This window comes from Loxodonta africana, unplaced genomic scaffold (assembly GCF_030014295.1).
Source record: "Loxodonta africana isolate mLoxAfr1 unplaced genomic scaffold, mLoxAfr1.hap2 scaffold_100, whole genome shotgun sequence".
NCBI classification, from domain to species: Eukaryota; Metazoa; Chordata; class Mammalia; order Proboscidea; family Elephantidae; genus Loxodonta; species Loxodonta africana.
In genome coordinates, this window is record NW_026974869.1 from 396,298 (window position 1) to 422,458 (window position 26,161).

Below are 26,161 nucleotides of genomic sequence, written 5' to 3' on the forward strand. Positions count from 1 at the left end.
ATGCCTTTTTTATGTGTGTTGTTGACAACTTCATTTTTCCACTTACTTTTTTCTGCTGAGACGTTTTTCTTTGTAAATTGTGTGTTCCTCATTTTCAAAGTAGTTGAATTTATGTTTGCTGAGTTGTTATGTTTTTCTTGGTTTTTATTTTGAGTTATGGAGTTGTTAGACCTCTTTGTAGTTACCTTAATATTTACCTCTATTTTTCTAAGTAAAAATCTAACTTGTATTGTCCTATATCACCTTGTTTTCCTCTCCATATGGCAGTTCTATGACTCCTGTATTAAGTCCTTCTTTTTGATTATTGTGATCTTTTACATAATGACTTCAATGATTCCCTGTTTTGAGGCTTTTTTTTCATTTAAAAATTAATCTTTATTTGTTTTTGGTATTTCCCGGTTTGAGTTGATATCCAGATGTTCTGTTCTGTGACCTTGTGTTGTGTTGGTATCTGATATTATTGATTTTCTGACCAAACAATTTCCTTTAGTATTTCTTGTAGCTTTGGTTTGGTTTTTGCAAATTCTCTAAGGTTGCGTTTATCGGTAAATGTTTTAATTTCACCTTCATATTTGAGAGAGAGTTTTGGTGGATATATGATCCTTGGCTGGCAGTTTTCTCCTTCAGTGCTCTATATATGTCATCCCATTGCCTTCTTGCCTGCATGGTTTCTGCTGAGTAGTCTGAACTTATTCTTATTGATTCTCCTTTGTAGGAGACCTTTCTTTTATCCCTGGCTGCTTTTAAAATTTTCTCCTTATCTTTGGTTTTGGCAAGCTTGATGATAATATGTCTTGGTGGTTTTCTTTTGGGATCAATCTTATATGGGGTTTAATGAGCATCTTGGATAGATATCCTTTTGTCTTTCATGATGTCAGGAAGTTTTCCGCCAACAGATCTTCAACTATTCTCTCTGTATTTCCTGTTATCCCTCTCTGTTCTGGAACTCCAATCACACACAAGTTCTTCTTCTTGATAGAGTCCCACATAATTCTTAGTGTTTCTTCATTTTTTTTAAATTCTTTTATCTGATTTTTCTTCAACTATATTGGTGTCAATTTCCTTATCCTCCACCTCCCCCACTCTGCATTCCGATTGCTCGATTCTGCTTCTCTGATTTCCTATTGAATTCTCTCATTTTACTGTTAATCTTTTGTACTTCTGAATGCTGTCTCTCTATGGATTCTTGCAGCTTATTAATTTTTCCACTGTGTTCTTGAATAATCTTTTTGATTTCTTCAACTGCTTTATCAGTGTGTTCCTTGGCTTTTTCTGTAGATTGCCATATTGCATTTCTGAGGTCATCTGTGATGTCTTGAAGCATTCTGTATATTAGTTTGTTATACTCTACATATGGCAATTCCAGGATTGTCTCTTCATTTGGGAAAGATTTTGATTCTTTAATTTGGGGATTTATAGAAGCAACCATGGTCTGCTTCTTTATGTGATTTGATATTGACTGCTGTCTCTGAGCCATTTATAAGATATTGTATTGATTTATTGTATATTTGCTCACTGAGTCTTATCTTGTTTTATTTTCTTTCAATATACGTAGACGGGCTACTAGATTGTGCTGTCTTGATTGTTGTAGCCCTTGAATCACTTATGTCATATTACCAGCTGGTTTGGGCTGTTACCAGATATATAAGCCTAAGAGTCCATTTACTGTTCTTGAGTAGATTCTGATTTTGTGTCACCAAGTGTGTGGTGCAGACTGTTACCTGTCCACCTAGAGGAGTATTGGTGATAGTTGTGTGCACCAGATTTTAGTAGAAGCAGGGGGTCACACTTTGGGGGGGCAGGCTTCCCCCAAGTGCCAGTGAGGTAGGTGTGTCTCTATTCCTAAAGCACGTTAGTGGGTAGGCTCTGCAGCTGTACCTTAGGCACCCAATGCATATACCTCTACTGATTGGTAGGTGTCATCATCCTCAGGCCTCTATGGCAGGAGGCTAGGTTGTCTGGGGGATGCTTCAGCCCTCAGTTCCCCTTTGTGGGTCACTGAGGGCTCTGTTTAATACACAGAGATATCAGGCCTGGGAAACTTGTCTTTCTAGTAATCCACTAAAACAATTACAGTCAGATCCCTATCAGAATTGCCTTTGCATTATAATAGCCACTTTGTTGCCTGTAAAAAAAAAAATTTTTTTTTTTTTTTTTTTGCCTGTAGGGATGAAAGCCCAAGACCATGGATCTCATATGCTTGGCTTGAGCTGGTTCTGTATTTTTAGTTCAATTTCAGGAAGTCAGGGAAGGATTTTTGATCCCTGGGTTTTTTGTAGCTACTTCTCTCAGGCCAGGAGAATGGGTTAGGTAAAGACAACAACAACAAAAAAAAAAAACCCTCAGAGCACTTCACTCTCTGGCTCATGAAATTCCAATGTTAATGAAGCCACCTGGGAAGAGGAGGGGGGGATCAGATAGATAGGAGAGAGTAGCACCCAGGAATATAGACAAAGTTACTTATCTTGCTTGGTGATGACTGTTTTGTCTGAGATTCCCGAGGGGTAGCCTGTGTGCATTGGCTGGGTTGAGATTGCCCTCAAGGGTCAGGCCCACATCTTGTGCTTGTGCTGTCTCAGAAGCCATGGTCAGTTCCTCCGCTCCCAGTCCAAAGCCCAGCGCCAGAGTTTTCTGGCTGGGATGTTGCACTCCAGGCTCCAAAACCAGTTGCTGCCTCCCAGTGCCTTCTCCTCCTGTCAGCCACGTCTCTGCACTGCCTGTGTGCACTGGCTGGGCTTCCCCTGAGGTCACTTCTGGGGGCTAGGGCTGTTACCCATGTTTGCACTGTCTCAGGATGTCGTGCTCAGCTCCCCTGTGCCCAGTCTATCAGAATTGTCTTTCCACTATAATAGCCACCTTGTTCCCTGTAGAGATGAAAGCCAAAGACTGTGGATCTCATATGCTTGGCTGGAGCTGGTTCTGTATTTTTATTCCAATTTAGGGAACTCAGGGAAGGAACTTTTCATCCCTGGGTTTTTAGTAGCTGCTTCTCTCAGGCCAGGAGAATGGGTTAGGAAAAGAAAAAACAACAAAAAACTGCAGAGCACTTCACTCCCTGGCCAGGAAATTCCAATGTTAACAAAGCCGCCTGTGGCAGGGAGGGGAGGGATCAGATAGATGGGAGAGAGTAGCACCCAGCCATATAGACAAAGTTACTTACCTTGCTTGGTGATAACTTTTTTATCTGAGATTTCCGAAGGGCCAGGGGCTCGTAGCCTGTGTGCGTTGGCTGGGTCGAGATTGCCCCTGCGGGTCATGCCCACGGCTGGTGCTTGTGCTGTCTCAGAAGCCATGGTCTGCTCCTCCTCTCCCAGTCCAAAGCCCAGTGCCAAGTTTCCCGTGCTGGGACACAGCACTCCAGGCTCCAAAACCAGTCACTGCCTCCTGGTGACTTCTCCTGTCAGCCGTGTCCTTGTGCTGTCTGCCTGTGCTGGCTGGGCTTCCCCCGAGATCACATCAGGGGTCCAGGGCTGCATCCCGTGTTTGTGCCGTCTCAGGAAGCCGTGCTCAGCTTCCCTGTGCCCAGTCCAAAGCCAGGAACCAAGGTTTTCTGACTGGGACGCTGGCTCCAGGCTTCGAAAACAGTCGTTGCTTCCCCATGGTTGCTAGTTCTCAATCTCTGTCGCTCAGGTCAACTCTTTAGATCTGTGTTTAATGGTCAGGGTTTGTAGATTGTCATGTATGTGATCGATTCACTTTGTTGCAAGAGGGATACAAGGTAGCTTCTACCTAGTCAGTCATCTTGGCCCTGCCTCAGGTTTCAGGCCATTTTTGATATCCATCTTGAAAATATGAACAATTTAAAAGGTTTCATTTTTCTGAAAGTCTGAGATGAGACAGACTTCTTGCAATATGAAAATAGTTGGTCACATGGAAACATTTCTTGATCCGGATATGGTGTGTGTACCATCTTACTCTCTGTGTTCACAGAGATGACATCAGGACATGAAGATATTATCTTTTAGGACACAGGAGAAGCACCACAATCCAGAATTTGTGCTGAATGACTGCCTCATTATGCAGGTAACTGAGGAAGTGTTTTTGTACATAAGAGTCTTCACTAGGCTTTAGGTTATGCAAGGGCACATTGGTAGTGTGATTTGGAATGTCGTAGACTTTTGAAAATTCTTCTATGTGATTCTGATAGTCAGGTGTGTTAGAGATGCTTTTTGGTCAATAAAATATATGAGGTTTGACTCAATTCTGTAATTTTCCCTTGGATATTTTCATCCTATAAAGACCCAGAGTACATTTACTTTCTCTAACATTAGTATTCTTAGAAACTAATTTCAGGGTAAGTATTTGGGGGCTATTTTAATGGGCAGAGATTTGTAAATATCATTGTAGGATGAACTGTAGTGTTCTGAAGCATTGCTTGTTAATACTTGAGTTCTTAGAAAGTGATGCAAGAACCTAAGGTGCTATTATGTAAGCAAGCTATCACTTTAATTTGTAGAAATGATAGGCTGGGTAAGAAAAAAAGTGTAATTAACCATTGGATTTAGCAAGGTGAAGGTGTTTTTTACGAAGAAGAGACAATTGGGTTGCTCATTCGAAAGAGATGTAGAGTTGGCAAATAGATTAGTTAACCAATGGAGATATTATACTGTATAAATATGTGGACAGAATAATGCAAAACAGAGAGGAAAACTAATGATGTAGAATGGAGGAGACAGTTACAGGAGCACTGCTTTGAGTGCAATAAAGACTATGGAACCTACTGCACATGCAGAAGGCTTGGCCATACTTAGAAACACAGACAATCCATATATTGTGAAGAGGAGGTCAGGCAGAATTACGAAGTCTGATATTGAAGTCAATGTCAACAGAGACTTAGAGAGTATCTGAATATCATCCCTAGGATCGCTTTAAGAGATAAAAGAGCTAGTGAATATCAACAATATTTTGACATAATTTTTTTTTAATTTGTGCAGTTTTCTTTATTTTGAAATCTACCTTCTCATCATTTTCATTCTTTCATATACATCATCAGCATAAATGGAACCTGTTTATAACAACAACAAAAATGTTCCCTTCCATATTTTTCCCATACTTATATACTCATATGCAAACATTTATAAACTGATGCATTTATGTTTTTATTTTATGATAATATATTATGGGTAGTTTTATGTTCATTTCTCTCTTACTCAACAGTACCTTGTAGGAATTTCTCTAATGGTACCAGCATAGTTCTAATTCATTCTTTCAAATGCATTATTCCATTTAATGGATTTTTTTTTTTAGATATATTCAACCATAATTCACTTAAATTATTTTTCTTTCATGTTTGTTATTTAATGCCATTATAGATAATGCAGCAAAAATATACCATGAGCATATTCTTAGGTACTGTTGCCTTACTTCCCATGGATAGGTTTTAAAGAGTGTAATTGTTGTGATGAAAAGTAAATGCATTTTTGTTTTCAATAGAGTTGGCTAGATAAATATTATAAAATTAACATTTTTACTAGCAATGGAAGAGAAGGCCCTTTTCTCTATTTTTGCCAGTTATAGCTGTTAATACTTTTTTAAAAGCTTTTTTGTCAATGTGGGTGCAGAGCAATATCTGTTATTTTATTTTACATTTCACTATTTATAGGTGAGTTTCAGCATCCTATCATATGTTTATTGGCCATTTGGATGTACTCTTCATTTAATTACTTGTTTATATCCTTTGCCATTAGGTTGTTTCTCTTTTTCTGGTTAACTAGTTAGAATTATTTTAGACATATTTTGTATTAGGTGTTTGTCTTTTTGTGATTAACTAATTAGAATTACTTGTCTATTTTAGACATATTTTCCACCAAGGTATTTTTGTCTGTAGACTGTGTTTATTGTATATTTAAAAATCCTTTTAAAAAATTTGAAATGTTCAAATGTGTCTAATTGGGATTTCAGTTATTAATTAGGAAGATTCTTCTATTCCTAGAATGTAGAAAATAATTTATTTTACTGACTTGAAAATAAAGTAAATTGTACTTTATTTTAGCATTAAATCTTAACTGGATTTCTATTTTATTTCTGTTTATTGTACTAGCTATAGATACAATTTTATTTTCTTCCAGATGGAAATTAGTGTTACAGTCCCAATATTTAATAACCTCTACTTTTCCCATGCATATTTGTAATTTGTCTCTCCATTAGTCTATACGATCACTGAAGTCAGGGACCATATTTTAATAAATCAGCCTTGCAGTCTTATCATCTGGGACAGTGATGGAGCCTGGCAAATCATTAAACCTATTTGTTGAATGAATAAACAAATTATCTGGAGATTTCAAAAAGTCACTACTCATCATATATTCACAGGTAAATTTATTCTGAACTCTGAAATAAGGACACACAGAAGAACATATGGAACAAAGGAACAATGTGACTGAATTTGTCCTCTTGGGGCTCACTCAGAATCTCCAGGGTCAGAAAATATTTTTTGTTTTGTTCTTGTTCATCTACATTGTGACAATGGTGGGCAACCTCCTCATTGTTGTGACTGTGGTGGTCAGCCCAACACTGGATGCCCCTATGTACTTCTTTCTTGGCTACTTATCATTTATGGATGCTGTTTATTCTACTACAGTTACTCCAAACATGATTATAGACTTTATGGGAAGAAAATATTTTCTTTCCAAGCTTGCATGACTCAGCTTTTTATAGGACACTTATTTGGTGGTGCTGAGATTTTACTTCTGGTGGTCATGGCTTGTGACCGCTACATGGCTATCTGTAAACCCCTGCATTATATGATGATCTTGAGCCAACGAGTATGTGCTCTGCTGCTGTTGGTGGCCTGCATTGGAGGTTTTGTGCATGCTGTAGTTCAGCTTCTCTTTATTTACCACCTTCCCTTCTGTGGCGCCAATGTCATAGACCACTTCATCTGTGACATGTACCCCTTATTAAAACTTGCCTGCACTGACACTTATATCATTGGCCTCACTGTGATTGCCAATGATGTGGTAATATGTATGGTCATTTTTACGGTGTTACTCATCTCCTACGGAGTCATTCTACATTCCCTAAAGAATCTTAGTCAGGAAGGGAGGCGCAAAGCCTTATCCACCTGTGGCTCCCACATCACTACGGTGGCCCTCTTCTTTATCCCTTGTATTTTTATGTATGTGAGACCTCCCTCCACCTTACCAGCAGATAAAATTTTGACTGTATTTTACACTGTCATCACTCCTATGCTGAACCCCTTAATCTATACTCTGAGAAATGCAGAGATGAAAAACGCCATGAAGAAGCTCTGGACCAGAAAACACAAATGATCTGGGAGATAAATGCATCATCTACTTTCAGTTAAAAACTCCTCCTTCAGAAACGCCCTGTGTAATTATAAGTGTGGTAAAACTTTCTTCCCATTTAGTAACTTATAAATGATTAAAAATATTTATTATGTATATACTTCCAATGACTAGTTTTGTTCAAAATATATTTTTAAGATTTTCATTTCTTGACAAATACATGTCATTGGGGGGGTAAAATGGTTCCATTGAGGCTATAGATTTATACTCTATGTGATGAGTTATACTACAGTTAACACCAGAAATTTATTTTAGTTGATGGAAAATTTTCTGATGTCTCTTTCTTAAGTACATTTAAACCTTTTTGAGAATTAATAGGTCTCATTTCACAATAATAAAATAAGATGTAAAAACATGATTCAACCCTCCCGTCATGGATTTAATTGTGTCCTAGAAAAATGTGTGTCAACTTGGCTATGCCGTGATTCCCAGTATTGTGTGATTGTCCACCATTTTGTCATCTGATACAATTTTCCTATGTGTTATAAATCCTACCTCTATGACATTAGTAAGGCAGGAATAGAGGCAGTCATAATAATGAGGCAGGACTCAGTTTAAAATTTTAGGCTGTTTCTTGAATGAACCTCTTTTGAGATATAAAAGAGAGAAGCCAGTAGAGAGACAAAGGGACCTCATAATACCAAGAAAATAGTGCCAGGAGCTGAACATGTCCTTTGGACCCTGTACTGAGAGGCTCGTAGACCAGGGCAAGGTTGATAACAAGGATCTTCCTACAGAGCTGACAGAGAGAGAAAGCATTCTCCTTGACTGGCACCCTGAATTTGGACTTCTAGCCTACTAGACTGCGAGAACCGTCCACTTGTGGTATTTATGTTATAGCAGCACTAGATGACTAAGACTCTTCCCTGCACAGAGATAGTCCATATTAACATTTGAACTATGTATTTTTATTTTTGTATCAGTACGGTTTTTTAAATATTTAGTTTTGCTTATTTTGCTTAGTATGTTGAGGTTGAAGAGGAAGGTGGCTTCAGAGTTCTAACATTAATCACTGAGTTACATTTGGGTCAATTTTGACTTATGGCGACCCCATGTATTATATAGTAGAACTGCACTCCTTTCAGTTTTCATAGCCCTGAACTTTCAGACAGAGATCTCCAGAACTTTTTCCTGAGGCACCTCTGATTGTGCTTGAACTGATTTTTGTTACTAGTTGAGCATGTAGCCATTCACCTCCCTAGAAACCTGCTATTATTCATAATAATCATAAGAAGGTTAAATATACAAAAAGAATCAAAATGAACAAGGCAGATAGGCAGGTAAATGACTAAATCTTACTTTTTTTCCCAATTGGGAAATCATCTTATTTCCTTAAGTGGAGCAGCTTTGTTTTGCATTAAATTTTTCTAAAGATGATCCATTCATCATCCCTGAAAGTTTAAAGTAGCTGATGATAGCTTTATTATTTTTAATATCCCCATCTCCTTCTTGTTTATAGTGTCTCATGACTTTCTAATGGGGACAAAGGCCCTGCCTTTCACACATAAAAGTAGAAAAAACCCATAATCAATGAGCTTCAAATATAAAATACAGAAATTGACACTGGATTATTTTACATGATTTCAATGTCAGGAAAGATGTTGACAATTCCTACTGTCTCCATTCTCACCTCCATTACTAAGGGAATGCAGATTATTAGGTAATACAGAGATCAGAATATATTGTTCTGTTTCACAAAGGTCTCAATCATAAAATCTTTGTGAGCCTTTCTCTCTTTGAATCAGGTTTAAAATAAAACATTATCTATCCCTAATATTGTAGGAACATATGATCAAAGAAACCTATGGTTCCTGCCTTCCGTATTAGTTTGGTTTCATGAGGGGTTAAGGGCACAGAAGACAGGGCCTTTTTCACTGGAAAAAGATACGGTGTATGTGACTCTGTAAACTTATTTTTATTCCTAATATCATTACATGGATATTTCTTATATCATCTCAAACTCTTCCTAAAAAAAAAAGCATACCATTATTCACCAAATAATATTGAGATTTGGTTGAACCGGAGTTAGCATAACTAAGTTCTCCACTTTTGGAAATTTAGTTAATTTTCAAATTTGCATAGCTATATGGAGTGATATATAAAAATCTTGGTCTGTTGTCTATGTTCATAGTGTATAAGTCAGCAGAAGGCAGGGTTATTCCTTAGTTGTCTTTGTGCTTTCTTTTTCTTTCACAGTGTCTGGGACATAGAGTTCCCTCCATAACCTTTGCAAATTATTTGTGTTCATTCAGTCTTTTCACCATTTCTTCTACTTTTTTTTTTCAACTCTCTACCACTAACACACTATGTCAGTTATCAAAGATTTTTAATGTGTATTTATATTATCTGGTGGGATAATCTCCCCTATTACTCACCCATTTAAAACATTTTTATGCAATTCCCAAATATTAATTATTCCTGATAAATCTTAAAGTCATTTTATAAGGCTTAGAAATTCCTAATGTCTTGAAATACTTCTATTGTGAAAAAGGGTATATCATAGTAATCTGGATTTCTCATCCTGAATAAGAAGCATATTGTGCAGGCTTGCTTTAAAAATCTCAATAAAATTTGTAGTTAGTTCCACAGAGTGTACACACAACTTGCCTTTCTGCTTTCTGATTTACAAAGAGAATTCTCTTATTTACATTTGATTCACATTTTCAATGAGTTGATCTGAAAGGATTCAGTGTCTTTTGCTGCATGAGTTACTGCACAATCCTCAAAGTCAAAGACACAAGTCTGTACCAAACACACATAGACTTGTATCTGTCTACGCATGGGTCTAAGGTCACACATGGGTCTATATATAAACATGCAAGTGTCTGTATCTGACCACACAGGGGTCTATATCTGATCACACATGAGTCAATATGTGAACACATAACGGTCTAAGTCTGACAAACCATAAGTCTGTGTCTAGCCACAGACAGATCTGTATCCAACCATTCAGATATCTGTATCTACCATACTAAGGTCTGTGTCTACCACAAACGATGCTGTATCTGTTTACATGTGATTAAATCTTTTTAAATTTTACTGTGCTTTAGCTGAAAGTTGACAGCATGAATTATTTTCTCACTCAAATTTTATACATAAATTGTTTTGTGTCCTTGGTTGTAATTCCCACAAAGTGTCAACCCTCTCCTTCTTCCCCATTACACCCCTGGTACCCTTTGTCCATTCCAACACTTTTCTTGTCCCTTCCTGCCTTCTTATCTTTGCTTTTGGGCCGGGGGGGTTACCCATTTAGTCTCCTGCAATTGACTGAACTAAGAAGCATGTTCCTCACATGTGTTATTGTTTGTTTTATAGGTGTGTCTAAAACTTTGGCTGAAACAAGGACTTCAGGATTGGCTTCAGTTCTGAGTTAGCAGGGTGTCTAGGGGCCATAGTCTTGGGGGTTCCTCAAATCTCTGTCAGACCAGTAAGTCGGGTCTTTTTTGTGAATTTGAATTTTGCTCTACATTTTTCTCCCGCTCTGTCTGGGATCCTCTATTGTGATCCTTGTCAGAGCAGGCAGTAACGGTAGCCAGGCATCAGCTAATCATTCTGGGATCAGGCTGATAGAGGCTGTGGTTCATTAGTTCTTTGGACTAATATTGTCCTTAAGTGTTTGGTTTTCTTCATTCTCCTTTGCTCCACACAGGATGGGATCAGCAAATGTATCTTAGAGGGCACTCACAAGATTTTAAGACCCCAGGTGCCACTACTCAGCAAAGCAGGATTTAAAACCTTTTGTTTATGAGCTATGTTATGCCAATTGTGCCACATGTCCCCAGAGACCATGGCCCCCAGCCCTCAAGACCAGTAACTCTGCTCCTCGAGGTGTTTGGGTTTCTCTAGGAAGCTTCTAAGACTTTGCCTTAGTCAAGATATACCAGCTTCCCTTATATTGTGTGTTGTCTTCCCCGTTACCAAAGTTAACACTTGTCTACTGTCTAGTTAATGGTTCTCCCAACACATCCCTCTCCTCCCTCGTAATCATCAGATTGGTTTTTTTTGTATGTGTATAAACATTTTCTTGGGTGATCTCATACAATATTCATCCTTTTTGATTGACTGATTTCACTAAGCATAATGCGCTCCAGATTCATCCATGTTGTGAGATGTTTTGAGGATTTATCATTGTTCTTTATTATTATGTAGAATTCTAATATGTGTATGTACCATAATTTGTTTATCCATTCATCTGCCAATGGGCACATAGGTTGCTTCCATTTTTTTCTGTTACGAATAATGCTGCAATGAACATGAGTGTGCATATGTCTATTCTTGTGACAGTTCTTATTTCTCTAGGATATATTCCTCGGAATGGGCTTACTAGATTGTATGGTATTTTATTTCTAGCATTTCAAGGAGGCATCATATTTTACATTTCCTCCCAGTAATGCATAAGAGATCCAATCTCCCCACAACCTCTCCAACTTTTGTTATTTTCTGTTTTTATTTTTATTAGTTCCAGTAATGTCAGGGTGACATAATTTCTCATTGTAGTTTTCATCTGCATTTCTCTGATGGCTAATGAATGATGAAGAAGAGTTGAACAGACAATTTCAAAGGCCAGCTTGAGAAGACAACATTTCACTCTTGGTAGCTACTACTAACAAGTCAAAGCTGGCATCCACTTTAAAAACTATTTGTCATCCCTAACACATGTGAATGGTTCACTTCCCCCTATTGAAACTCTGACTGTTTTAAAGAGTTTAACCTCAGTTCTGACTGATGGCTCAAGAAATTTCTAATTTTATGTTCTTAACAACAGCAGAAGCATTTAAAATAATTTTGATTACGGATGCACCAATACTTTGATGACTACGCTAATATCATAAACTGGTTTGAGACAAATATGTTTCTCATAATTTCAGATTCTACTTGGTCACTGTGTTAGCTTCCACCTTTTCCTCTGAAATATGCAAAACCAAAGCTTTGTAACTGAGTTTGTTCTCTTGGGTCTTTCATGGAATCCAAGTGTTCAGAAAATAATATTTATTGTATTTTTGTTCTGCTACATTGCAACTCTTGGGAGCAATTTGCTAGTTGTGGTGACAATTGTCAGCAGCCCAGCACTCCTGGGATCCCCGATGTACTTCTTTCTGGCATTCCTGTCCTTCCTGGATGCCTGCTATTCCTCTGCATTTGCGCCAAAGATGATTGTGGACTCCCTCTATGAGAAGAAAACCATCTCCTTCAAGGGCTGTATGACCCAGGTCTTTGCTGATCACTTCTTTGCTGGAGTGGAGGTGACTGTCCTGACCGCCATGGCCTATGACCGTTATGTGGCCATTTGCAAGCCATTGCACTACCCCTCTATCATGAACTGGAAGCTCTGTGGCATTCTGATGGGGGTAGCCTGGACAGGGGGCTTCTTGCATTCTGTGATACAAATTCTCCTTATTTTCCAGCTGTCCTTCTGTGGCCCCAATGTTATCGATCACTTCCTATGTGATTTGAACCCATTATTGAAGCTTGCCTGTACTGACACTTGCATCAGCAGCTTTTTGGTCGTTGCCAACAGTGGGTTTATCTGCATCATAATCTTCTCCTTGTTGCTTATCTCCTATTTTGTCATCTTGCTCTCACTAAGAACTCATAGCTCTGAAGGACGGCTGAAAGCTCTCTCCACCTGTGGATCTCACACTGCTATCGTGGTTTTGTTTTTTGTCCCATGCATAATTATCTATGCCCGACCTCCATCTGCTTTCTCCTTCGACAAGATGGTGACCATAGTTTATGCCTTCGTAACTCCCTTGCTCAATCCTTTGATTTATACTTTCAGGAATAAGGAAGTGAAAAATGCTATGAGGAAATTATGGACCAGATTGCTGGGTTTCTGATGAAAAATAAAACATTAAACTTAAAAATTTAAATTTCAAGGGGAAAGAATTCAAAATGGGCTTAACAAAATGCTTTATAGGGGTGGGAACTTGTAAGGCAGAAAGTAATGTAATGCCACAGAAAAATATTGATGGGTAGGTCAGGAAATGCTATTACCACCCTCAGATCACTCATATCTTGGAGTTGGCAGCTAAGTATCCTTATAGGTAATTAATGGAAAGTTGAATTTTATGTTTGTTTCGAATATAGTAAAGAAAAGAAATCACTAAAAAAGAGGAATCAGATTATATTCTAAACTTCTTGCCATGTACACCATACTTTGAAAAGCCCTTAAGGATAGTAGAAAAAAAATCTTAGATATCAGGAATAGGAACTTCATGAAACTATTTTAACTGAAGAAAAAGTTCACTTTTAGGGTCCTGATCCCAGTTAAGCAGCTCTGGTGGCACACAAGGTAAGCCCTCAGGTGCTGACATAAAGTGTGGTGGTTCAAAATCACCACCTACTCTATGTCAGAAAGATGTGGCTTCTGCTTTCCTTATAAATATCACAAATCTGGAAACCTTCTGAGTCCAAACTCAGGGGATGGTAATGGTTTTTGTTGTTGTTTGTTGCTGTTGTTCTTTTTTTAAGAATCATTGCTTCCTAGCTAAAAGAGATTCCCCAGCATCCAATGTAGTTAGGTGTGATCATGTGATCAATTATGGTGAACAAAATGTAAATGAAAGTGATATATTAAATGGTAATTCTGTAAATATGGAATTGTGGTGGGAATTCAGGCAATCATCTTGGACTTTGAGGATGTGTGTTAAGGTTAGTGGAAACGCAAGACTGAAGGATTCTAAAACCCTAATGTTGTAGAGTTGTAATAGCAGCCCCATATTACTTGGCTCAGAATTCCTATATGTAAGAGGTAAATAAATTTCCAACTTGCTTAAGTCACTGTTAAAAAATAAAGTAATATCTGAATCTACATCATCTATTACAGTTATGAGCTATTCTGTTCATTAATGATGCAGTATTCCATGTTCATTTGTTCTCACAAATTTCTTATAGTTCTATAGGATCTCCAAATTAGTTCACATTAAATAGCCTTTACCCATTAAACATGTTATTTAACAGCTTAATGTCTGACTTTTTTTTTTTTGACACCCTGACATCTGAAACAAATCTTGTTCATACTGTTTTGTTATGGAGACTTGTTTTTACTAATACTACCTGGTAAATTGTATGATTACCTCTGTATTAGAATTTGAAAAATTCTCAACTGTTTATGATACTGAGTTTTAGCAAAGTAGGAATTGAAAGATACTTCAATTTGAAGAAAGGTATCTGCTTAAAAAATTACTACAAGCATCAAACTTAATGGGAAGCATTGATGTACTTTCTCCCTATTTCAATGAAATAATTTAAATTATCAAAAGAGAATTTCCAGACTCCTGTAGCTATATCTATCAATCTGACAGCATCCATTCACTTATATGCTGCCTTTTAAGTGCTACTGTAAGTGACGTATCTGTAACCCGTACCAAAGACAACCAGCGTCTCTTTACTTTTACATGGGAACTCATCTCCTCACTGCTTACACAAGGACTGTTGCCTAAGAATCTCTTCTGACTCTTATTTCATCCACGTTTCCCTCTCTACTGCAACAGTTGCATCATCAAAGAAGCAATCCATTACGTCTCTCATTGTTAAAAGTATTTTTTTTTTACTCTGCTTCCTTTGTATCTAATACCCCATTTCATTCTCCCTCCTTGGAAGGAAAAATAAATGGGATCTCTAAAATGTCCAGCCCCGCTTTCTCTCCTTCCAACCTCTTTAAACTCCCTTCAGTCACATGTAAATAACTAGAACTATCTGAAAATCCTCTCTTCAAGGTCACCACAGACCTCTGCATCATTATATTTAACAGCAGTTTTTCATTTCTCATCTTATTAAATCAATTAACATCGTTTAACCCAGTTGCTCTATTCACTTTTCCTTTACATAATCTCTTACATGACCAAGGTGCCCAAATTAATATTTCCAGCCCAGGCTTCTTCTTTGAGGTTGAGATCTGGACATCCAACTGCTTCCATGGTATTTCCATCTAAATGACAAGTTGGTTTCTTAAACTGAATAAATCCAAAGCAGTATTTCTGGTTGTTCTGGCCCAATCCCCAAACAGACTCCACTCACATCATCCTCCATCTCTACTGAGGGCTCATTTGGTTTGTTTTTCTCCCTGCCCACATCCTCTCTATCAGGAAATGCTGTTAGCTTTAACCTATATATCCCCAATTCAAAAACTTCTTATCATTTTTTAGAGCTGTCACTTAATTCCAAGCCACCATCCTCTTTCACCTCGATTATTGCAAGTCCCTCTTACTTAGTCTCCCTACTTTTACCTTTGTATACAATACCCCAGTTCTATCCTCAGCAAGACATTTGTAGTTATCCTTTAAACCCGTAAGTCAGATCATATTATGAATCTGCTTAACTGCAGTGGTGCTCAGGATAAAAGCTAAAACCTTACAATTGCTAAAGATCAGGCAGCATTAATCTTGCTACCCTCCCACCTCTCTGAACTCCTCTCTCAGGGCTGACCCCTCACTGATCCCCCAGTCCATGTGACGCTTTCTCTTCTGCTTGCTAATCACATATACTCTTGCCGTAGAGCCTTAGCGTCCATAAGTTATTTCTTCTGTCTGGAATACTTTTCCTCCCCTGAACTCTCTAAATGGCTTACAATCTCATTTTATATTCACAGATTTGAAGAACTGATATTTTACAGGAAACTACCCTTGGACCTGGACAAGCAGAACCCTGTCCCTGCTTCCATGCTTTGGAGAGCCTGCTGTAAAATGTCCAACATTCTCCAGTGCCTGTGACTGGGAAGTCTGTAGTGCCTTCTGGGTATAGCATCCCAACTTGGACATGACTCTATGGACCCCTGACCATTTATAATTTTCATGCTGCTCTTCCATACTCTATCCCATCCATGGAGTCAAACAGTATCTTCCAGGGGCTCTTATTCAGCCCCAATCAACTTATGACTGGTCCTGCTGCTGGGACCCCAGTTCCAGTTACATGGACTGGCATCCAAATGGCTTCAGAAGGCTAGATCTTTGTTTATTTTTTCCACAGGATTACACTACTTTGGGTTATCAGAGTTTTGCTGAGATGCTCAGTTCCGGGGACGGAAGTTCAGGGCTCTGGGATAAAAACAGTCCCCTGCTGATCCTTGTCCTTGGGCCTTTTGTGTGGGCCCTTATAAAGCTCTCATCTGTCCATGCTCTGACTGAGGGTGTTGAGAGTGGAGGAAGACCTCCTAAAGGAGTGTCCATCTTCATGGTACCTAACAAGAACACCCAGTTTCTCCACAGAATCCAGGCCCTGTATCAGGCAGTTTTCTGTGGATTTCTGTCCTTGAATCACAAGGAATGTATCCATGTCAGGTAGTTCTTCTGGTCAGGGCAAACCTCTAAAATTTTGATAAAAAGAAAGCAACCCTTGTTCTTTGTTCCCATAGGTGCTTGATTTGAAGGTGCTTCTGGGCCTTAACTTTTCTGATGAATCACTTCAATTTTACATCTTTTGTGGGGTATGAACTGCCATAGAAGTAGGTAGATTAAAATGTTTAAATACCGAATGAAACAACGTATTGTTTGGTTTGGCCCCTTTCTGAAGCGGCCTGATGGGGGATCTCCAGGTTTTCCCTCAAACTTCAATCACAATGCTACATTTCATCAGAGCAAACTGATCTGTCATTCATTCTTTTCATATAACATGACAAAAGAAGAAAATATTAAACAAACCAACAAAGTCCAGTTACTGTCAAGTTGATTCTGACCATGGGGACCCCATGTGTGTCAGAGTAGAGCTATGCCTCATAGAACTTTCAAGTACTAATTTTTTGGAAGTAAATGGCCAAGACCTTGTTCTGAGGTACCTCGAGGTGGACGTTAACATCCATCCATTTGGTTAACAGGTGTGTGCATTAACGATTTGTACCACCCAGGGACAGAAATCAGGCTTTTAGTTTTAAAGTCATGGAATATCAAGATCAGGTATGTAGAGAAAAAGGTAACATTTGGGTTAATCTACGTAGTTTTGCATATTTCTATATGAAATATGTTATTCCTTAATAAGCACTCATTGCTACCCCAGCCCAAGAACAGCACATGCTGTCCTCATGTATAGATGCTGTGCCTGATCCCAGAACTGAGCTCTTGCGTTTAGTAAGAACATAGGCATTTCCATCCCAGCATACACATTGTTATATTCCTGAACATAAAGGGAAGTGAAAACATCTTCACATAGAATCTCAGGAGTAGTTATGAAAGAAGGAGATTAAAACAAAAAAAAAATCCTGATTGATTTGGGACATAGAAATTTGCCAATGCTTAAGTACTTCAAACCACATTAAACTGTCTTGGAGAATCATGCTGATGGAAAATTTTCAAACCCCGGAGGGCAACTGAGAGGCAGTTCTACAGGTTCATGTCCTCTCAGGGAAACCTCTTTAAATTCCAGTTGGAAATAAAGGACAAATCTTTTCCTTCTCTATTTTTTGTTCCATGACATCAAATTGGAAACAGCACTTGAGAAGCAGTGGGGAACATTCTCTGCCTTGTGTGCCTGTGAGACTTTCTCTCTCTCTTAGATGTAGAAATAAGACTTGGAAATGGCATTCACATTTTATCCAGGCACTGAATGAACTTTTCTCCACAAAGAATAGGAGATTGGCAACACCAGAATTTTCAAAAAAAAAAAAAATGATGTATGGTGAGATTTATAATTCACATTTTTGCATTCTTAGAACTATTTAATCATCAATATAAATTAGCATTAATTAATTTACAGACAACTTGATTTTCTTTGTGTAAAGAAGCTGCCTGAAGTAGAAGTGGACTCATGGGTATTTGAGAGGTACTAAAGGATTACAAAGGTCATTCAATAGTGCTATGCATTAAAACAATTGGCATACCTACACTGTGACCAAATAAAATAATTTCCATTTTTAAATTAGTAAAACAAAGAGTCAAAGAGCTTATCAGTAAAAGCACTTGTCAGCCCTGTTCATGGTAAAAGGGGAATTAAGCATAAGAAAAAATGTTGCCAATTCCCTGTGTCAGTGGTCTGGGGGCTTGATCTCCTGTTGAATGTATTTATGCATATTGTGTTACCTGATTCTATGAATAGGCATTCTTAGTATACTCACTTTTCAGAAGTGGAAACCAAGGATTGGAAGTAACTTGTTCCATGAGCCATAACTAAATAGAAGAGCTTGGATTTGAATCCAAGCCTGTATGAGTCTGGAGTTGATGTTCTTACTTATTTCACTTCATTGTCTCCCTTACTTTTGTCCTAGGCTAAACTGACCACTATTGGGTCCTATATCTGTTGTAGAGTGATAACTTTCACTAAAGCCTTCTGCAACAGAGTTTTTTATTGTGACTTATCAGAAAACACAAAAAGGGAAATTGGCTGCAAGCACTCAGGCTACAAAGAAACCAAAATCCAAAGAAGAATAATCAATAAGTGCTTTTTGTACAATTTTGACAGGTGCAGATTCCTTACGAGTAATAGTGTTTCAAGGAGATCTTCACAGCCATTAGTGTAATTGCCTATAAGAAAATTACTTACAGACTATCTTTGTTTTAAGTAAATACAAAGAACTAAGGTCATGACTGGGTGACCTTTTCTTGTTTATCTTTTCTGACAGTTTGGTCTATTGGCTCAGGGGTCCAGGGTCTGTCATATGATAATTGCTGTCTGTGATGTGGGCTATGTGTGATGTTGGGTAGATCTCTAACTCACTTCCGGGGGTAAATTTTCACTTTGTTTTGGTAGACACTTCCACAGTCCATCGAACAAGTTAGAGCATTCAGTCCTACCCCTTTGATACAGTTTCTTAGAGTTTGAAGCCCTATGGATCCTGAGAAATAAATTGACCTGTTGTGGTTATGGCCTTCTGTGGTTAGGTTAACCCTTTATTGATAATCTTTATATTTTAAGATATGTTTGTTGACAGACCCAATGACCCTTTTGGGTTGGTTTTATGTTTTTATTTTTTGTTTGTTTCTGGATAACACCTTGCAGCTAGATATGGAGTTAACAGTGCTGGCACAATTTAGGATTGCCAAGGTCCCTGGGAACATAAGGAAAATGTTTTTTTAAAAGCAAACAAATAGATGACATAAACCTGTAAAATTGTATATTCATTAGTTTTGTTTGTCAATTCTAAGTGGCATTTAACAAAATCACTTTACCACTATAAGCCCCACAAGTATTTTTTTCGTCTCTTTAGCAAACATATAATTACGTAAATGATTTGAGTGATAAATTTCTATTACAGGTACAAAGACACATTCATCCTTCAAAGCTTTGTCTATCTACGGAAAATGGAGTCAGAAGTTGAAATAATTATTTGGTTGAGTCGTGGAAATGCTTTCCATGGGGAAAGCAGCTGGTTTATTAAGTGAGACAATAATGACCACAGTTTGCAACAACAGTTCTTTGAAATAAGCAATGCTTTCACATCTTCAAAATTGGCCCTCATCATAGTCTTGTGAGATGCTTAGGTAAGCAATATATGAACTATTTTACAATAATGTTATATAATTTTGAAATGAATATACCTTGAGGAGTTGCACTTGATTGTGTTAGGTCACATGGTTTGAACAATTGGTTAAGAATAAATTAAGTCTTAAGACTGGCTTATGTTGAATATGTTGTTTCTATTCTTCACTTCCATAGTTGTTGCCCTTTGTATATGTATTTGATATGTATTGTGTATGGTAGGGCCATTACCTTCTGATTATAAATCATCTGGAGTTTTTTTTCCCTGAGGTGTCTAATTTAAACATGAACAAATGAATCAGAAGGTTTTAACCTTGAGAGGTGTGTGGAGAGTGTAGAAAGGCCATCCTTACTCTGAAGTTCTCCCAGAAAAGAAACATTCTCACTGCTTGTTATTGATCCAGTGGAATGGACATTGGCTGTGGAGACAGAAAATCCAAGATCTACATGTTTTTTTATTTCCTGAACTCTCAAACCATAACTTAGCTGATACTAGAATAGGGATAATAAGACCTCACATGGACAGTATCCTAGACACTAGGCACTGAGCAATTGCTTTTTTCCTTGCATTATTTCACTCAGTCATCAGCAGAACACTTTGAAGTAGGTATTATTATTTTTGTCAGCTTCTGTTTACATCCTAAAATGAAGACTAAAACAAAAACAAAGACAACCCAAAACTTAATGCATCCTTATTTTTGTTAAGCATACAGTTAGGCAATGTTCCATTGGCCTTTATTTTTGATAAGAAATGAATTAATTCATCTTGAAGGCCCAGTTCAACTCAAATTTTTAAAGAAATATTTGGGGGAATAGGCATGATTTCCAGTTGCCTGTTAAAATGCATGTTAGCTATTCCTTTATTTGTAGGTAGGACAGTCTCCTGGAGAGAGATGCATTTCCCATGCGAGTCATCCTGGTTCCCATGCCATGTCAATGGGAGGCATAACTAATACATTACAGTCCTCCTTTCCTCAGAGCTTGGATGTGCTTCAGAATCTTTCTCAACATTTCACTCTAGGTAGCCACACCTAACAAGTCAAAGCTGGCACCCACTTTAAAAACCATTTGTCATCCCTACCACATGTGAATGGTTCCCTTCCCCCTATTGAAACTCTGACTGTTTTAAAGAGTTTAACCTCAGTTCTGACTGATGGCTCAAGAAATTTCTAATTTTATGTTCTTAACAACAGCAGAAGCATTTAAAATAATTTTGATTACGGATGCACCAATACTTTGATGACTACGCTAATATCATAAACTGGTTTGAGACAAATATGTTTCTCATAATTTCAGATTCTACTTGGTCACTGTGTTAGCTTCCACCTTTTCCTCTGAAATATGCAAAACCAAAGCTTTGTAACTGAGTTTGTTCTCTTGGGTCTTTCATGGAATCCAAGTGTTCAGAAAATAATATTTATTGTATTTTTGTTCTGCTACATTGCAACTCTTGGGAGCAATTTGCTAGTTGTGGTGACAATTGTCAGCAGCCCAGCACTCCTGGGATCCCCGATGTACTTCTTTCTGGCATTCCTGTCCTTCCTGGATGCCTGCTATTCCTCTGCATTTGCGCCAAAGATGATTGTGGACTCCCTCTATGAGAAGAAAACCATCTCCTTCAAGGGCTGTATGACCCAGGTCTTTGCTGATCACTTCTTTGCTGGAGTGGAGGTGACTGTCCTGACCGCCATGGCCTATGACCGTTATGTGGCCATTTGCAAGCCATTGCACTACCCCTCTATCATGAACTGGAAGCTCTGTGGCATTCTGATGGGGGTAGCCTGGACAGGGGGCTTCTTGCATTCTGTGATACAAATTCTCCTTATTTTCCAGCTGTCCTTCTGTGGCCCCAATGTTATCGATCACTTCCTATGTGATTTGAACCCATTATTGAAGCTTGCCTGTACTGACACTTGCATCAGCAGCTTTTTGGTCGTTGCCAACAGTGGGTTTATCTGCATCATAATCTTCTCCTTGTTGCTTATCTCCTATTTTGTCATCTTGCTCTCACTAAGAACTCATAGCTCTGAAGGACGGCTGAAAGCTCTCTCCACCTGTGGATCTCACACTGCTATCGTGGTTTTGTTTTTTGTCCCATGCATAATTATCTATGCCCGACCTCCATCTGCTTTCTCCTTCGACAAGATGGTGACCATAGTTTATGCCTTCGTAACTCCCTTGCTCAATCCTTTGATTTATACTTTCAGGAATAAGGAAGTGAAAAATGCTATGAGGAAATTATGGACCAGATTGCTGGGTTTCTGATGAAAAATAAAACATTAAACTTAAAAATTTAAATTTCAAGGGGAAAGAATTCAAAATGGGCTTAACAAAATGCTTTATAGGGGTGGGAACTTGTAAGGCAGAAAGTAATGTAATGCCACAGAAAAATATTGATGGGTAGGTCAGGAAATGCTATTACCACCCTCAGATCACTCATATCTTGGAGTTGGCAGCTAAGTATCCTTATAGGTAATTAATGGAAAGTTGAATTTTATGTTTGTTTCGAATATAGTAAAGAAAAGAAATCACTAAAAAAGAGGAATCAGATTATATTCTAAACTTCTTGCCATGTACACCATACTTTGAAAAGCCCTTAAGGATAGTAGAAAAAAAATCTTAGATATCAGGAATAGGAACTTCATGAAACTATTTTAACTGAAGAAAAAGTTCACTTTTAGGGTCCTGATCCCAGTTAAGCAGCTCTGGTGGCACACAAGGTAAGCCCTCAGGTGCTGACATAAAGTGTGGTGGTTCAAAATCACCACCTACTCTATGTCAGAAAGATGTGGCTTCTGCTTTCCTTATAAATATCACAAATCTGGAAACCTTCTGAGTCCAAACTCAGGGGATGGTAATGGTTTTTGTTGTTGTTTGTTGCTGTTGTTCTTTTTTTAAGAATCATTGCTTCCTAGCTAAAAGAGATTCCCCAGCATCCAATGTAGTTAGGTGTGATCATGTGATCAATTATGGTGAACAAAATGTAAATGAAAGTGATATATTAAATGGTAATTCTGTAAATATGGAATTGTGGTGGGAATTCAGGCAATCATCTTGGACTTTGAGGATGTGTGTTAAGGTTAGTGGAAACGCAAGACTGAAGGATTCTAAAACCCTAATGTTGTAGAGTTGTAATAGCAGCCCCATATTACTTGGCTCAGAATTCCTATATGTAAGAGGTAAATAAATTTCCAACTTGCTTAAGTCACTGTTAAAAAATAAAGTAATATCTGAATCTACATCATCTATTACAGTTATGAGCTATTCTGTTCATTAATGATGCAGTATTCCATGTTCATTTGTTCTCACAAATTTCTTATAGTTCTATAGGATCTCCAAATTAGTTCACATTAAATAGCCTTTACCCATTAAACATGTTATTTAACAGCTTAATGTCTGACTTTTTTTTTTTTGACACCCTGACATCTGAAACAAATCTTGTTCATACTGTTTTGTTATGGAGACTTGTTTTTACTAATACTACCTGGTAAATTGTATGATTACCTCTGTATTAGAATTTGAAAAATTCTCAACTGTTTATGATACTGAGTTTTAGCAAAGTAGGAATTGAAAGATACTTCAATTTGAAGAAAGGTATCTGCTTAAAAAATTACTACAAGCATCAAACTTAATGGGAAGCATTGATGTACTTTCTCCCTATTTCAATGAAATAATTTAAATTATCAAAAGAGAATTTCCAGACTCCTGTAGCTATATCTATCAATCTGACAGCATCCATTCACTTATATGCTGCCTTTTAAGTGCTACTGTAAGTGACGTATCTGTAACCCGTACCAAAGACAACCAGCGTCTCTTTACTTTTACATGGGAACTCATCTCCTCACTGCTTACACAAGGACTGTTGCCTAAGAATCTCTTCTGACTCTTATTTCATCCACGTTTCCCTCTCTACTGCAACAGTTGCATCATCAAAGAAGCAATCCATTACGTCTCTCATTGTTAAAAGTATTTTTTTTTTACTCTGCTTCCTTTGTATCTAATACCCCATTTCATTCTCCCTCCTTGGAAGGAAAAATAAATGGGATCTCTAAAATGTCCAGCCCCGCTTTCTCTCCTTCCAACCTCTTTAAACTCCCTTCAGTCACATGTAAATAACTAGAACTATCTGAAAATCCTCTCTTCAAGGTCACCACAGACCTCTGCATCATTATATTTAACAGCAGTTTTTCATTTCTCATCTTATTAAATCAATTAACATCGTTTAACCCAGTTGCTCTATTCACTTTTCCTTTACATAATCTCTTACATGACCAAGGTGCCCAAATTAATATTTCCAGCCCAGGCTTCTTCTTTGAGGTTGAGATCTGGACATCCAACTGCTTCCATGGTATTTCCATCTAAATGACAAGTTGGTTTCTTAAACTGAATAAATCCAAAGCAGTATTTCTGGTTGTTCTGGCCCAATCCCCAAACAGACTCCACTCACATCATCCTCCATCTCTACTGAGGGCTCATTTGGTTTGTTTTTCTCCCTGCCCACATCCTCTCTATCAGGAAATGCTGTTAGCTTTAACCTATATATCCCCAATTCAAAAACTTCTTATCATTTTTTAGAGCTGTCACTTAATTCCAAGCCACCATCCTCTTTCACCTCGATTATTGCAAGTCCCTCTTACTTAGTCTCCCTACTTTTACCTTTGTATACAATACCCCAGTTCTATCCTCAGCAAGACATTTGTAGTTATCCTTTAAACCCGTAAGTCAGATCATATTATGAATCTGCTTAACTGCAGTGGTGCTCAGGATAAAAGCTAAAACCTTACAATTGCTAAAGATCAGGCAGCATTAATCTTGCTACCCTCCCACCTCTCTGAACTCCTCTCTCAGGGCTGACCCCTCACTGATCCCCCAGTCCATGTGACGCTTTCTCTTCTGCTTGCTAATCACATATACTCTTGCCGTAGAGCCTTAGCGTCCATAAGTTATTTCTTCTGTCTGGAATACTTTTCCTCCCCTGAACTCTCTAAATGGCTTACAATCTCATTTTATATTCACAGATTTGAAGAACTGATATTTTACAGGAAACTACCCTTGGACCTGGACAAGCAGAACCCTGTCCCTGCTTCCATGCTTTGGAGAGCCTGCTGTAAAATGTCCAACATTCTCCAGTGCCTGTGACTGGGAAGTCTGTAGTGCCTTCTGGGTATAGCATCCCAACTTGGACATGACTCTATGGACCCCTGACCATTTATAATTTTCATGCTGCTCTTCCATACTCTATCCCATCCATGGAGTCAAACAGTATCTTCCAGGGGCTCTTATTCAGCCCCAATCAACTTATGACTGGTCCTGCTGCTGGGACCCCAGTTCCAGTTACATGGACTGGCATCCAAATGGCTTCAGAAGGCTAGATCTTTGTTTATTTTTTCCACAGGATTACACTACTTTGGGTTATCAGAGTTTTGCTGAGATGCTCAGTTCCGGGGACGGAAGTTCAGGGCTCTGGGATAAAAACAGTCCCCTGCTGATCCTTGTCCTTGGGCCTTTTGTGTGGGCCCTTATAAAGCTCTCATCTGTCCATGCTCTGACTGAGGGTGTTGAGAGTGGAGGAAGACCTCCTAAAGGAGTGTCCATCTTCATGGTACCTAACAAGAACACCCAGTTTCTCCACAGAATCCAGGCCCTGTATCAGGCAGTTTTCTGTGGATTTCTGTCCTTGAATCACAAGGAATGTATCCATGTCAGGTAGTTCTTCTGGTCAGGGCAAACCTCTAAAATTTTGATAAAAAGAAAGCAACCCTTGTTCTTTGTTCCCATAGGTGCTTGATTTGAAGGTGCTTCTGGGCCTTAACTTTTCTGATGAATCACTTCAATTTTACATCTTTTGTGGGGTATGAACTGCCATAGAAGTAGGTAGATTAAAATGTTTAAATACCGAATGAAACAACGTATTGTTTGGTTTGGCCCCTTTCTGAAGCGGCCTGATGGGGGATCTCCAGGTTTTCCCTCAAACTTCAATCACAATGCTACATTTCATCAGAGCAAACTGATCTGTCATTCATTCTTTTCATATAACATGACAAAAGAAGAAAATATTAAACAAACCAACAAAGTCCAGTTACTGTCAAGTTGATTCTGACCATGGGGACCCCATGTGTGTCAGAGTAGAGCTATGCCTCATAGAACTTTCAAGTACTAATTTTTTGGAAGTAAATGGCCAAGACCTTGTTCTGAGGTACCTCGAGGTGGACGTTAACATCCATCCATTTGGTTAACAGGTGTGTGCATTAACGATTTGTACCACCCAGGGACAGAAATCAGGCTTTTAGTTTTAAAGTCATGGAATATCAAGATCAGGTATGTAGAGAAAAAGGTAACATTTGGGTTAATCTACGTAGTTTTGCATATTTCTATATGAAATATGTTATTCCTTAATAAGCACTCATTGCTACCCCAGCCCAAGAACAGCACATGCTGTCCTCATGTAT

The 26,161-nt window shown here is 38.2% G+C and overlaps 2 protein-coding genes and 1 pseudogene across 2 annotated transcripts; all 3 read left to right on the plus strand.

Moving 5' to 3' along the window:
• Positions 1-5,845: 5,845 nt before the first annotated feature.
• Positions 5,846-7,473, plus strand: LOC135229137 (olfactory receptor 4A47-like; annotated as a pseudogene).
• Positions 7,474-12,220: 4,747 nt separating this feature from the next.
• Positions 12,221-13,144, plus strand: LOC100671713 (olfactory receptor 4C15-like). The gene has a single exon (XM_064278912.1). It carries the CDS (start codon positions 12,221-12,223, stop codon positions 13,142-13,144), a length of 924 nt encoding a protein of 307 aa, XP_064134982.1.
• A 7,909-nt stretch (positions 13,145-21,053) lies between these two features.
• LOC100671427 (olfactory receptor 4C15-like) lies at positions 21,054-21,977 on the plus strand. Its single transcript, XM_064278913.1, has one exon. The coding sequence runs from the start codon at positions 21,054-21,056 to the stop codon at positions 21,975-21,977; it is 924 nt and encodes a 307-aa protein (XP_064134983.1).
• The last annotated feature ends 4,184 nt before the right edge of the window (positions 21,978-26,161 follow it).

Bases quoted from the DNA above. Each gene is read 5' to 3' on its own strand.
- LOC100671713 (XM_064278912.1), top strand. From the start codon at position 12,221: ATGCAAAACCAAAGCTTTGTAACTGAGTTTGTTCTCTTGGGTCTTTCA.
- LOC100671427 (XM_064278913.1), top strand. From the start codon at position 21,054: ATGCAAAACCAAAGCTTTGTAACTGAGTTTGTTCTCTTGGGTCTTTCA.